The sequence below is a fragment of the Rhea pennata genome, chromosome Z (genome assembly GCF_028389875.1).
Source record: "Rhea pennata isolate bPtePen1 chromosome Z, bPtePen1.pri, whole genome shotgun sequence".
NCBI classification, from domain to species: domain Eukaryota; kingdom Metazoa; phylum Chordata; class Aves; order Rheiformes; family Rheidae; genus Rhea; species Rhea pennata.
In genome coordinates, this window is record NC_084702.1 from 23,579,139 (window position 1) to 23,592,489 (window position 13,351).

At 41.8% G+C, this 13,351-nt stretch overlaps 1 protein-coding gene across 5 annotated transcripts in view; it reads right to left on the bottom strand.

Moving 5' to 3' along the window:
- Positions 1–3,298: 3,298 nt before the first annotated feature.
- The window catches only part of APBA1 (amyloid beta precursor protein binding family A member 1), a 93,151-nt gene continuing 83,098 nt past the window's right edge, over positions 3,299–13,351 (bottom strand). For all 5 annotated transcript variants that reach the window (XM_062600379.1, XM_062600380.1, XM_062600377.1 and 2 more), the window contains 3 exons: positions 7,356–7,475; positions 6,557–6,697; positions 3,299–6,190 (listed from right to left, as the gene is read on the bottom strand). In XM_062600379.1, coding sequence (XP_062456363.1) covers positions 6,119–6,190; positions 6,557–6,697; positions 7,356–7,475 — 333 coding nt within the window. In that variant the 3' untranslated portion in view covers positions 3,299–6,118. The remainder of the gene's footprint in view (positions 6,191–6,556; positions 6,698–7,355; positions 7,476–13,351) is intronic.

Here is a 13,351-nt window from a genome sequence, read left to right on the forward strand (position 1 = left end):
TATATCAGCAGCCATCCATGCTGAAAGCATTTACCATTTACACAGCCATGTCCAATTCTCTGCAAATATGCAGATAACTACCTGATGTTGTTTTGTCATCCTTAGCCACTAGGCCATGAAGATCCATGAGGTCACACTCCTGGGTAATACATAAATGCATAAGCCAGTTGACTCAAGCTGTTGACTGGAGCTACTTTGTCAAACTCAATTCTGTGTGATGCTGCTAACTTGGAATGCACTTAAGTGTTCCCAGAGGCTGGGATCAGGTACACAGTGTTTATTTCCAAAGCTAGTTATAGTCTTATAGTCTTGTGCAACTCAGCAGGATAACTAAATATTCCTGCTGTTATTTTAAAGATAAAGCTTCAGCTAACAACTATTAAACAGCTTTCCTACTGAAAAATAAAAAGTGAATTTTAATTAAGTTGTTCAGAAGGGGAGACTGTTCATGTAGTTTGACTCATCAAAAAGATGGTAACTTGAGTAAAATCTCTTCTCTGGCTTTGGTAGGTTTTTTTCATGTCTGATAAGGCATATATCTTAGGGCTGTTTACTTCTGGAGCACAGGCATATTGATGTCTTCTCTCAGAACTAAGAACAGTCAGTAAAACCTGTGGGGTTTTTGTCTTGTCTTTCTTTGGTGTGGGGGGAAGGGATGGAAAACCACCATACTAACCCCTTACTCCACTGTGGTAGCCCTTACTTCAGCTCTGTGAAATTTTACAACTCCATTACAATTAACACTCAAGTTCTTTTTACATGCATCATCTTAAGTGTGAGTTCTTTTTGATCTTCCATATTAGCTTCCTTATCCTAGTTTATCATTTCTCATCCAAATAGGCTGTAGAAAAGGAAAATTATACCTTCTCCATTAGTGCAAACTGTGTTTGCAGTAGATTTTAACAGCTCATGCCTAGTTTTACATTTAAGTATGAAAATACTTAAATCTAAAGTCCCTGTCACTTAACTAGGGGAAAAAAAATCTGCAAGATTGCTGGACTCTGGTTGCAGTGTAAATTTAAGCTTTGAAAAATCTGATCAGAATTCATTAATTGTTTACTATTCCAGTGGAATAGGACTGACCTGAATTAAAGTTAGCAACTATTGGACAGTAGTTTCAAAAGGTAAGTATCTGTTATGGGTTAAAAAAAAAATCGGAATTCAATAGATTATTTGCTTACCATAGCAATTAATTGCTAACTGACAGGGTAATTACTCAAGGACAAGTAAAACAAAGTTAGTTATAAAACCTACCAGTCAAGTTACTGTCTAGGTAATATGTTCCCTTAGTGAGCTGCAAAAAACATGAATTGTTGAAGTAGTCAGGCTTTGACATTGAGAAAAACAAAATGGCAACAGAAGTTGCTCCACAAGAGGACAAGATAATATATATATGTAAATGTATGTATGTTTAGAGTTGTAAAATTCCTTGATCAGATAATCACTACCCTTATTTATTATCCCAGGCTTCTCTAGAAGAGCTAATGCCACTCATGGAGTGTTTCAGAGACCCGAGAGCCAGGTTTATGTCCAGTGTGCTCTACAAGCAAACAGTCCCTCTTGAGGCAGAACGCACAAGCAAAGGTACTTCACTTCAGGTCAGGAGCCCATCTGTTCTCTATTTATCTTACGTAACATACCCACAGTTTTTTTTGTAGCAGAATCAGTGCACAGAATTAGTATGGGAATCCCCAGATTTCTTGGAGACAGGCCTGAATACCAAGTGGGCTGCTACTTCTGTAACGCTGTGCTCAGTTCTCCACCAGTGACTTGACAGCTGCTCTGGCCCTGGACTGAACAATCAGGTTCTTGCTAACTGCAAGGATTTGCAAGGTTAGGGAGGTTGAAGGTTGGTGTGCAGGGAAACAAAGGAAGAGAGTTCAGCCTGTCACTCTACACCATTTACTGAGTATTTTGAGATTTCTCAATCTATCATCACTTATACAAAGAATATGAGAAGTTAAGATTCACTTTTCTCCACTATTTTGGCAATGTGTATTTCATGTTATGAGTAGCAATTTGGTGCCTGAAGGTCCAGGTTCAATTTTCTTGTGGATCACATGCAGTATGTATTTTCTTTTCTGTAGATTGAAAGTTCTCATGACCATTTGTGGTGCACAAAGCCCTTTGAGACCTTACATGAAAAAAAACAGTTTTGTTAGCTTTTGCTGGCTGACTTTCAAATACCATCATTTCGTTCATAACCAATCTCTACGTATTTTTCAGCTTTAGCACAGGCAGCCCCAGAATTTATTGTAAGGTGTGGCAGTCTGCCAATCTAAGTCTTTTTTAATTCAAACTCTGCTAGGTCTTTCAGAATAAATCACACTGATAACCCTGGAAGGAAAATAATAGCTTCAGAAATGGTAATATGGCAAAAGGTATTTTTAGTAAAATCTCATTTATGTTTAAGATTATTCAGACAACAAAATAATATTTCTATCATATGAAAGGTATCTTTCAATAACATTTTTTAAAGATTCAAAGATAGTAAAAACTGGGATGCAACCTTAGATATGGAGTAAGTTTCATTTAGGAGCAGTTGTTTCATTCATTACCTTAAAATAATGCTGTTTGTTTTTAAAAAAATAGCATTGGTTCACATCTGCAAACATACATACACTATTACTGCAAACTAAGTGACAAAAGAGAAGTATATTTTGAGCATTCATGCATTCAGGATTGGCAAGGGACATCCTAGGGTAGTATCAGCAAACTCTCAGCTTCATCTGAGGTATTTTTGGTTTGTATTTTATTGTTGCAAATCTTACAGACATTAGCGCTCTGTTAAATAATGGAATGCAACACAGTAAATATATCACAACAAAATAGCTGGCCAGAAACCCTCCCCCCAACAACAAAAAAAAAACCCTCAACTCCTCTTCCACTCCCTCCCCCAAAGCAAATCACTGCAGCTTCATTATAAAGGTCAGAGACCTGTGGCAAAAACATCAGCAGAATTACATTCAGTAGATGTGCAGTATCAACATTCCAGGCTCACATAAATTTTTATATATATATATTTATATTTATATATAGAGATCATTGAGTTAAGTGTTTACAAAGAACAATATTGTTACAAATACAATACAATACTTTTCCCAACGCTTTACAATAATTTCTATTCACCCTCTTTACAGAACAATAGTACAACTTCATATTCTAGGTACTGTGCTAAATATGTACAAGAGATCTCAACAACATTGCCATCTTCAGAAATGTATTACTTAATTTAGAAAATAAGCAGAAAATCAGCAAACAAATCCTGGAAATCCCCCAAAATTTGAACAAGATTTAAAAAAAAAAAAAAAAAAAAAAAAAAAAAAGCATGAAACTTGCCAATAAAAAAGTGTAAAGGATATTTCATCCTTAATGTAAACATTGAAGAGTTCATTAGACTCTATGAAGCAGTGAAGAAGGGAAGAAGAATTTCAGGCCTATCACTGAAGAAGGAATGTAAAACAGCAGTTTGTTCATTTGAATCCATTAAGAATTCACATATATACTCTAGCAAAATGCTGCACTAGTCTAGCGAAATGCCAGCTATCCCTTTTGAGCTCACTCTTCTTAAAACGCTTTCCCTTTACAAACTAAAATGGGAATGCTTACAAGACTTACTTACTGGGAGCACATGCACACTACAGACCTCCCAGCATAGCAGTCTTACGCAGATGTTGTGATTGGAACAACTCAGATTCTTTACCAGGCTCTGAACCTGCAAGTATTCACTCCCTTAATGCTAGGCACCTATTTGTGATTTACTATGAAGTGAACCAGACCCTGCCACATGCATTGGACAGAACCACAAAAGCAACAAGTGGAGCTGAGGGCATAAACATAGCAGGAATCAGAAGCATGGTAACTTTGTCTGCATGAGTTTGCTGAATTTCCTCAGGCAACTTATGTAAAGGCTGCACTGTATATAATCTTCTGAATTGTACACAGATTTTATATCATATTTACATATATTACTATATATATATGGAACGTTCTGAAAAAAATTCAAATGATCATCATAAACCAATGTCTCAAAATACTCACAAGTCATTCACTATGTATTTGCATCAATCTGGTAGCAGAGGTAAATACTAATACTACTTTCTTGTGCAATCTGCTATTCCAAAATTGGGATTAAATTATAACAAGAAATACAGTAAATCAAGTCATTGTACATTACTACCACATTAAAAAATATTCACTTACTACAACATTGATGCACTCTTCCGTCACCTCCCTTAAACATTTACTGCCCAATGAAATACAAAATTCATTCTTTCTCTCTGATTAGCCCATGGATTTCCATGGTTTTTGAAAGCCAAAATGGAATTCTGGCAACAGATGGAAAGCAAGAGCTCGTTGGCTCTCACAGACAGAAACAGGCATGCGTGCACATACACACCCCCCACACACCCTCATATCTACAGATCTATGGAGAATTCTCTAGGTATCATTAGTGGTCTGCAAGTAACACTTACACCGCACAGCCCATCCCACAGCACGTGGAGGACCAAAAGACTACAACCATCACCACATTTCCAGAACAGAGGGCTGGAATGTGTGCGTGTTTGTGTTTGTGTGCATGTGTCTGTCCTGTACTTGTTTGCATTTCACTGAGCCTTTCTATCACTGTAAGACAGAGCAAGAACTGTTCATTAGGGAAACAAACAAACAAGGCATTAGCTTGGCCAAAATGTATGATTCAATTTTGGTGGAAATATAAGTGTGCAGCCCTGGTAAAATGTAGCCACAGAGAATAAAGATTTTTTTTGGTACTGTTTGGAAGAAGAGCTTCTGCCTTTTAAAAGACAAAAAACAAAATCTTTTTTCCCCTAGAGGCCAATCAAATCCTACATTTCATACTCCTACAGTTTATTTTCTTCATACAAGTGCATATAGTACACGCAAATATCCTTTAAGTGTTATACATATAAAAAACCCCACAACTTACTTACTTACACAACAAAATAAATAAATTTATTCCCACCTTACTTCTCCCACTGTCATCTCATGAACTAAAGAAAAAGTTGATACAATTAGGTCTCTGGACAAAAATATATGTTAAAACTGGCTCAGAGAACAAAATTACTTAGAATGGTATGCAGATCTCTTATATTCAAACTTCATAAATAGCAAGCACAATTTTAAAAATGTCTATATACACTGGCACACATGCCTGTGTGCACCAAATCTGGAAGTAAGAGCCTAGAAAAAGTAGCTACTCAGGAGAACCCCTTACTGTTTCTCTTGTAGATATTTAAAGAATCTCTCCCCAACCCCATTTCATTTAACTTCTAAAATAGGCAGGGGACTATAAAAGACATGTTGCATTCAGAAACAAAGTAGAAGAAAATGAAGAGATAAAAACCTGCAGTGAGAAGGGGCAGCTGTAAAAAATGTCTCTCCAAATTACTTGGGCAATTGTTACACATTCCAACAAGTCCCAGAGTACCTCTTGGAGTTCTATTATCCTGAAGAAGTGATGACAGAGGGGAATTAAAAGGTGTGCATTTGGACAGTTGGTTTTACCACAGCAGCATTTACTCATTCTTCATAAGCATGTAATTCTTCATTGAGCATGAAACTTACCCTTTTGGTACTCTACTTTCCCTACAAATAAAAAACTTTAACACTGAGCTCAGTACACGTAGGACATCACGGAAGAGAAGCAAAGTAACATGCATGGTGTCCAACAGAGCATTTTACCCTATGGTTGTGTCTGTGATAAAGTCAGCTTTCCTTTAGCAACACTTACTCATGTTGTTGAATTGTAGCCACAGAAATAAAACTGACTATGTAGCACAAAATACAGTTAATCCTTTTTGTGAACCCAGCTGTGAACACTGCTGCTGTTATTTGCCTATTCTGCATGTGGAACTGCATAAAGCTTCACCTGTGAAGAGATGCAACCAAAATAGTCCCTGGATATATTGTCCCTGTTCCCCATAAACATGGAAATGGTGGGGAATGGGAGAAAAAGGGAGGGAGAGAGGAAGGGAGAAAGAGCGCGCATGTGTGTGTGAGAGAGGAAAAAATGTCTCTGCAGACACAAAAATGCAGCACTGGAGACACAAGCACTAACGAGGAAAAACATGCACTTTGTGAAGGTGAGGTGTCAGCCTTAGATGTAAACTGGTTGCTCTTGAGCAGTCAACAGCCTGTACATGGCAGCTGGCATAGTCTTCATATGTATCTAGAGAAAATAAGATAAATTAATCAAATTCTGACCATGCACACTACCGTGGCACACTGGAGAAGGCACTTGCTAAGGTCATAAAGGACAGAAGGAAAAGGTGAAGCTTGAGATTTTTCATACCTGTATTAACGTATCACAGGTGGTGATTTTATAAAATACAGAGCATCAACCAGCCCTCTAAAGTTGTGGGCTCTTAATACTTTTTATCAGGGTGTTTTTAGGACACAGGAGAATTACGGGTAAACAATAAAAGAAATTATGTGCTGTCTATAGGCTCACTTCCACTATTTAATTTTGAAGAGCAACAGCCCAGAAGAGACATCAATGATGAAATAATGTGATACTGCAAAGGCACAGTCTTACCTCACCAACAGCATTTGAGAGAATGTGAACAATTTTCTCATGGGGTGTTGCTACAACACTCTGTCCGTTGATTTCAATGATCCTATGGCCGACACGCACGCCTCCTCGCTCTGCTATACCTCCTCGCATAAGGCTACAGATCTGGAAAGAAAACGATGTATTTATCACAGCCTAGATATGAAACAGAGGCTTTAATTTACTCATTTTTGCCTGCAAATTGTAATTAGGTATTCAAATACACATGCTTGTAACAAGTCTAAAAAGTAACGGATTGTGGATTCAAAGTAAAATTTGTTAGTGACAGAGGAACTATTATACATTCTCTTCCAAGAGCAAAAGGAATTGTTAGAAGAGGCTGTTTGGGTTGTACTTCTGATGTGTTGTGGTCTGGCAGTTTAAGAGTATGTGTAGGCCACAGTTTAACAATGCTCAGGATGCAAATGCCTCACCTTACAAGAGAATCAAAGACACAAAGACAGCATCTTTGGTTTGAGGCCATGTAATGTCTTCGTTAGAGACATGATGCAGACTGAAAACAGCCCTAGCCAGAGTTTTGTTTCTCTAACCTGAAACAGCCTTTCTGCTCCTCCTCTGACTCCAAAGCTGTGAAGTAAGCAGAAGACTAAAGAGAAGAATAATTCTAACCAAGTCAGCTTTTGTATCTTAGACTTAACACATGTGCTAAGTTGTCCTTGCAGCAATGAAGGAAACAGAAGCTTTTTTCTCCCCGCTTTGTCACATACAAACAAGAAGTTTCACACACGTTAAAGTTTCCCCAAATTATCTGGAAGTGACTTACAATCCCATTCTGCACGCTGAAGCCCAACTGGTATCTGAGGTCTGGTCTCCTGATCAAGACTGTGGTTACTGGAGGACACCTAACTATGTTCAGCTTAACCCGGGCTTGGTTTTTCAAACCCTGCAAAAACAAATCACTGTGAAAAATGCTGGCAAAGACAGGGCAAAACATTTAACATGGGCACTGGAAAAAACGGTTGTTGAAATGTTGACATGGAAACAGCCCTAGATAAGCACAGCTTTGTGTGCATTGTAATGGAACAGGATCACTGCATACCAGACAAGCCTCAGGATACTCAGTGAAATGAGCAATGCATTCTCAAACTCTTCTTGCCAAGAAGCTGACACTTGTTTTAAGAAACCTAGTATGCTGTTGGCAATTTCTTCATTTCAAAATACAAATTATGTATAAGAATAATATGAAACATGTCTACATTGCTGACCAAAAATATGATTTGTTGCTAGAAAATGAAACTTTAAATACATAGCTGAGACAATTGCAAGTAAGTAGCTTCCCTAATGGAATATGTGCAATTCTGTCTAGCAAACAGAAGATCCTCCTCATATAACATTTGTACAAGTAGTGCTCCTAATTCACTTCCCTTCTCCCTTCTACACTAGATACATTATGCTGATTATGACCTCTTTGCTACCAGAAGAAAACTGAAGGAGAAAAAAAATGGTTTACTGTGAGGGTGGTCAAACACTTGCACAGGTTGCCCATAGAAAATGCAGTGTCTCCATCCCCGGAGGAATTACTATCCCTGAGTGGACACCGCCCTAAGCAATGCAATGCACCTGACCCTGCTCTAGCAGAGGTCACATTAGATCCCCTGCTGGCCTCAGCAAATCTATCTGGCTGTGTGCTCCCATGAAAACCCAAATGCAGCAGTGAAGATGACTGCAGTCTGACCTAGTACATATTTTCACGTGTTCAGAGCTCTTCGTTGTAGATAAACCCACTAACAACGTGAGACTTTCTATCTACTATGGAATTGAACGCACATTTTTCTACTCTAAAATGCTGCATTCAAGCCTTCAATATATAAATGAAATCCACATCAAGAAATAAATGCTTTGTAAAAAATACAGCAGCTTTCATCTTCCTTTATATCAACACCTATCAATTCCAGTATATAAGTCTGAATTTCCTTTATACATACAAATCGAAATCTGGGTCTCATCGAAATTAATGGCTGCCTGAAACTGACTCCAGAGTCAGTTCATTCAGAAAATCATTCCTGCAGCAGCTATGGTAATACACTGATGTCCCTATACACTGTTTACTGCTGCTGATTCTGCAGAGTTTAATGAGACTCATCAAATACTTGAATCACCAGGCTGACATCTTGCCAGGGTGAATAGACTTGGAGTGTATTTTCTTTCACAGAATCAGTAAGGTTGGAAGGGACCTCTGGAGATCATCTAGTTCAACCTCCCTGCTCAACAGGGGTCACCTAGAGCATATTAGACAGGGTTGCATCCAGGCGGGCCTTGAAGATCTCCAGAGAAGGAGACTCCACAGCCTCTCTGGGCAACCTGTGCCAGGGCTCCGTCACTCTCCCAGGGAAGAAATTCCCCCTCACGGTCAGGCAGAACTGCCTGTGCTTCAGTTTGCGCCTGTTGCCTCTTGTCCTGTCACACAGGGCAACTGGAAAGAGTTTGTCCCCATCCCCTTGACACCCTCCCTTCAGGTATTTGTACACATTGATAAGATCCCCCCTCAGTCTTCTCTTCTCAAGGCTAGTCACATGGACAACGACTGCCCTCGCGGCCCGGCAGAGCCGAGCCCAGCCTGGCTGGCTGCTTGAGGCAGCTGGAGGAGAGCAGGCCTGTGAACACAAAATGATCAAACTCGCTCTCCTACTTCCCTTGAAGAACTCACAATTTATTTTTATGTATTTCTTTAAAAAAAGTTAATACAGTCCTTAAAGATTTTTCTTTAATTTTAGAGAAAGAGCATATCTTTCAAAATGTCTAATTTATAGATTGTGCAGATTGGCTCTGTTTACAATAGTAGTCATCACTAGATGCTTCTGAAAAAGATGTAAGTAGTATAATACATCTAGGGAATAACCATCATATATGGAAAGTTTAAGTTTCTTCTTATTTTCTGTCAGTTTACATTTGGTTTATCATCAGTTAATAGCAGAGCTTGCATCTATAATATAATCTTATCTGAAATACTTGCAAGATATTCTTCTACATACAGAACTCTCTTCACAGCTGTCTTTGCAGCACACTAAAGAAATCTGAAATCCTAAAATATATCCTAAAATAATCCTAAGAAATTATACGATATTTAAATGCCACATTTAAACGTATGCTTAGATTGCTTCCCTCGGAGGTTCATTCACTTGTTATCCAGAAGTGCTACATGAACAGCTTCAGATCTATGGCTATGAAGACCTGCAAACACACAGACTATCTTTTCTTTAGAAAGACAAGATAAATGGCTAGCAGTTCCTATGGCAACAACCACAGGTTATCAGCACGGAAGGAGTATACAAGGGGCCTGTAGAAGATGGAGAAAGCAAAGCTGTCTTTTTGCTTTTGAGAAAGTACAGAATATTCTCCACAAGAGGGCTTTAAACTAGGTAGCAGGGGGTATCATACAGACAGGATAGACAACAAAACACAAGCTGGGATTTGGGGCCTCTGACAGGTGCATGCAGCTGGGGATGTGCCTTTGGGACATGGCTATGGGCGACCCCCATACACCCTTCCTGGGAAACCTGCAGGCATGACCACCTCTGAAATGCCTGTACACCAGTGCACACAGCATGGGGAACAAACAGGAGGAGCTGGAGATCTCTGTGCAATCACAGGGCCATGATCTCACTGCAGTCACAGAGACATGGTGGGATAGCTCACATGGCTGGAATGCTGTCACGGATCGCTATGTGCTTTTGGGGAGAGACAGGCCAGGGAGGCGAGGTGGTGGAGTTGCTCTTTATGTGAGAGAGCAACTGGAATGCATCAAGCTCTGCCGAGGGGGGGAGGAGGAGGAGGCAGTTGAGAGCTTATGGGTGAAGATCAAAGGGCAGGCTAGCATGAGGGACACTGTTGTGGGTGTCTACTACAGGCCACCTGACCAGGAAGAGGAAGTCAATGAGGCCTTCTATAGACAGCTGGAAGTAGCCTTAAGATCACAGGCCCTGGTTCTTATGGGGGATTTCAACCACCCTGACATCTGCTAGAGGGACAACACAGCAAGGCACAAACAGTCCAGGAGGCTCCTGCAATGCATTGATGATAACTTCTTGTCACAGGTGGTGGAGGAGCCTACGAGGAAGGGTGTCCTGCTGGACCTTGTCCTTACCAACAGAGAGGGACTGGTTGGAGATGTGAAGGTTGGGAGCAGCCTTGGCTGCAGTGACCGTGAGATGGTGGAGTTCAGGATCCTGCAGGAAAGAAGTAAGGCAACAAGCAGGATTGCAACCCTGGACTTCAGGAGAGCAGACTTTGGGCTCTTCAGGGACCTACTTGAAGGAATCTTACAGGTTAAGGTCCTAGAAGGAAGGGGATTGCAGGAGAGCTGGCTAGTATTCAAATATCACTTTTTCCAAGCTCAAGAGCGGTGCATCCCTATCAGTAAGAAGGGCAGCAAAAGGGGCAGGAGACCTGCATGGGTGAGCAAGGAGCTCTTGGCCAAATTCAGACAGAAGAAGAAGGAAGGAAGGAAGAGTGGACAGGCTACTTGGAAGAATTACAGGAATGCAGTCAGAGTATGTAGAGATGCTGCGAGGAAGGCCAAGGCCCAGCTGGAATTGAGTCTGGCAAGGGATGTCAAGGACAACAGGAAGGGCTTCTTCACCTACATCAGCAGCATGAGGAGGACTAGGGAAAATGTGGGCCTGCTACTGACTGTGGCAGGGGCCCTGGTGATGAGGGATACAGAGAAGGCAGAGTTACTGAATGCCGCCTTTGCTTCAGTCTTCACTGCTAAGGGCAGCCCTCAGGAATCCCAGAGCCCGATGCGAGGGAGAAAGTCCAGAGAAGGGAAGACTTTCCTCTAGTTGAGAAGGAAAGGATTAGAGACCTTCTGGGCAGGCTAGACATCCACAAATCCATGGGCCCTGATGGGATGCACCCATGGGTACTGAGGGAGCTGGCGGATGTTGTTGCCAGGCTGCTCTCCATCATCTTTGAAAGGTCATGCAGAACAGGAGAGCTGCCTGAGGACTGGAAGAAAGACAGTGTCACTTCAGTCTTCAAGAAGGGCAAAAAGGAGGACCCAGGCAATTATAGGCCAGTCAGCCTCACCTCAATCCCTGGAAAGGTGACAGAACAGCTCATTCTGGATGTCATCTCTAAGGCTGTAGTGGAAAAGAAAGTGATCAGGAGTAGCCAGCGTGGATTCACCAAGGCGAAATCCTGCTTAACCAATAGAATAGCCTTCTCTGATGGAATGACTGGCTGGGTAGATGAGGGGAGAGCAGTGGACGTTGTGTACCTTGACTTCAGCAAGGCTTTTGACACTGTCTCCCAGATCATCCTCCTAGACAAGCTCAGGAAGTGTGGGTTAGATGAGGGACAGTGAGGTGGGTTGAGAACTGGCTGAAAGGCAGAGCTCAGAGGGTCGTCATCAGTGGCGTGGAGTCTAGTTGGAGACCTGTGGCTAGTGGCATTCCCCAGGGCTCAGTACTGGGTCCTATCCTGTTCAGCTTCTTCATCAATGACCTGGATGAGGGCACAGAGTGCCTCCTCAGCAAGTTTGCTGATGATACCAGGCTGGGAGGAGTGGCTGATACACCTGAGGGCTGTGCTGCCCTTCAGAGAGACCTGGGCAGGCTGGAGAGTTGGGCAGAGAGGAACCTCCTGAGGTTCAACGAGGGCAAGTGCAGAGTCCTGCACCTAGGGAGGAATAACTCCAGGCACCAGTACAAGCTGGGGGCTGACCTTCTGGAGAGCAGCTCTGCAGAGAAGGACCTGGGAGTGGTGGTGGATGACAAGCTGACCATGAGCCAGCAATGTGTCCTTGTGGCCAGGAAGGCCAATGATATCCTGAGCTGCATTACGAAGAGTGTTGCCAGCAGGTCGAGGGAGGTGATCCTGCTCCTCTCCTCAGCCCTGGGGAGGCCTCAGCTCGAGTCCTGTTTCCAGTTCTGGGCTCCCCACTACAACAGAGACATGGAGCTACTGGAGAGAGTCCGGTGTAGGGCTACGGAGATGATCAGAGGGCTGGAGCACCTGCCCCATGAGGAACGGCTGCAAGAGCTGGGTCTCTTCAGCCTGGGGGAGAGAAGACTGAGGGGGGATCCTATCAATGTGTGTAAGTACCTGAAGGGAGGGTGTCAAGGGGACAGGGACAAACTCTTTTCCGTTGTCCTGTGTGACAGGACAAGAGGCAACAGGCACAAACTGAAGCACAGGAAGCTCCACCTGACTGTGAGGGGGAATTTCTTCCCTGTGAGAGTGACAGAGCCCTGGCACAGGTTGCCCAGAGAGGTGGTGGAGTCTCCTTCTCTGGAGATCTTCAAGGCCTGCCTGGATGCAACCCTGTCTATCATGCTGTAGGTGACCCTGCAGAGTGGGGAGGTTGGACTAGATGATCTCCAGAGGTCCCTTCCAACCTTACTGATTCTGTGATTCTATGATTCTCATCACCTCACAACAAAAGCCTGACAGGCACAGAGGAGCAAAACACATCACAGTTTTAGAAGTAACACTGAAGTGGGACAGGGAAGTACGGCAAAGCTGAAAATAACATGAAGCAAGAATGTGCAGTGGGCTTTGTTCCACTGAAGCTGCCACAGAGATACTTAATATAATTATTTTTTCTTCACAAAAAAGACCACTTTGCCATAGCTTTAGGGATTCATTTGCACTCACTGAATCTAAAATGGTAGGCTCAGAGATTTGAGCATCTATTCCTCCTCAGAGCACAGCAGTCATATTTTTGGAAACCAAAATGGCAAGTCTTTATAGCAAACATCTTATTTCAAGTATTATGAAACCAATCCATTACAAAAATACAGAATTCAAAAAAAAAGT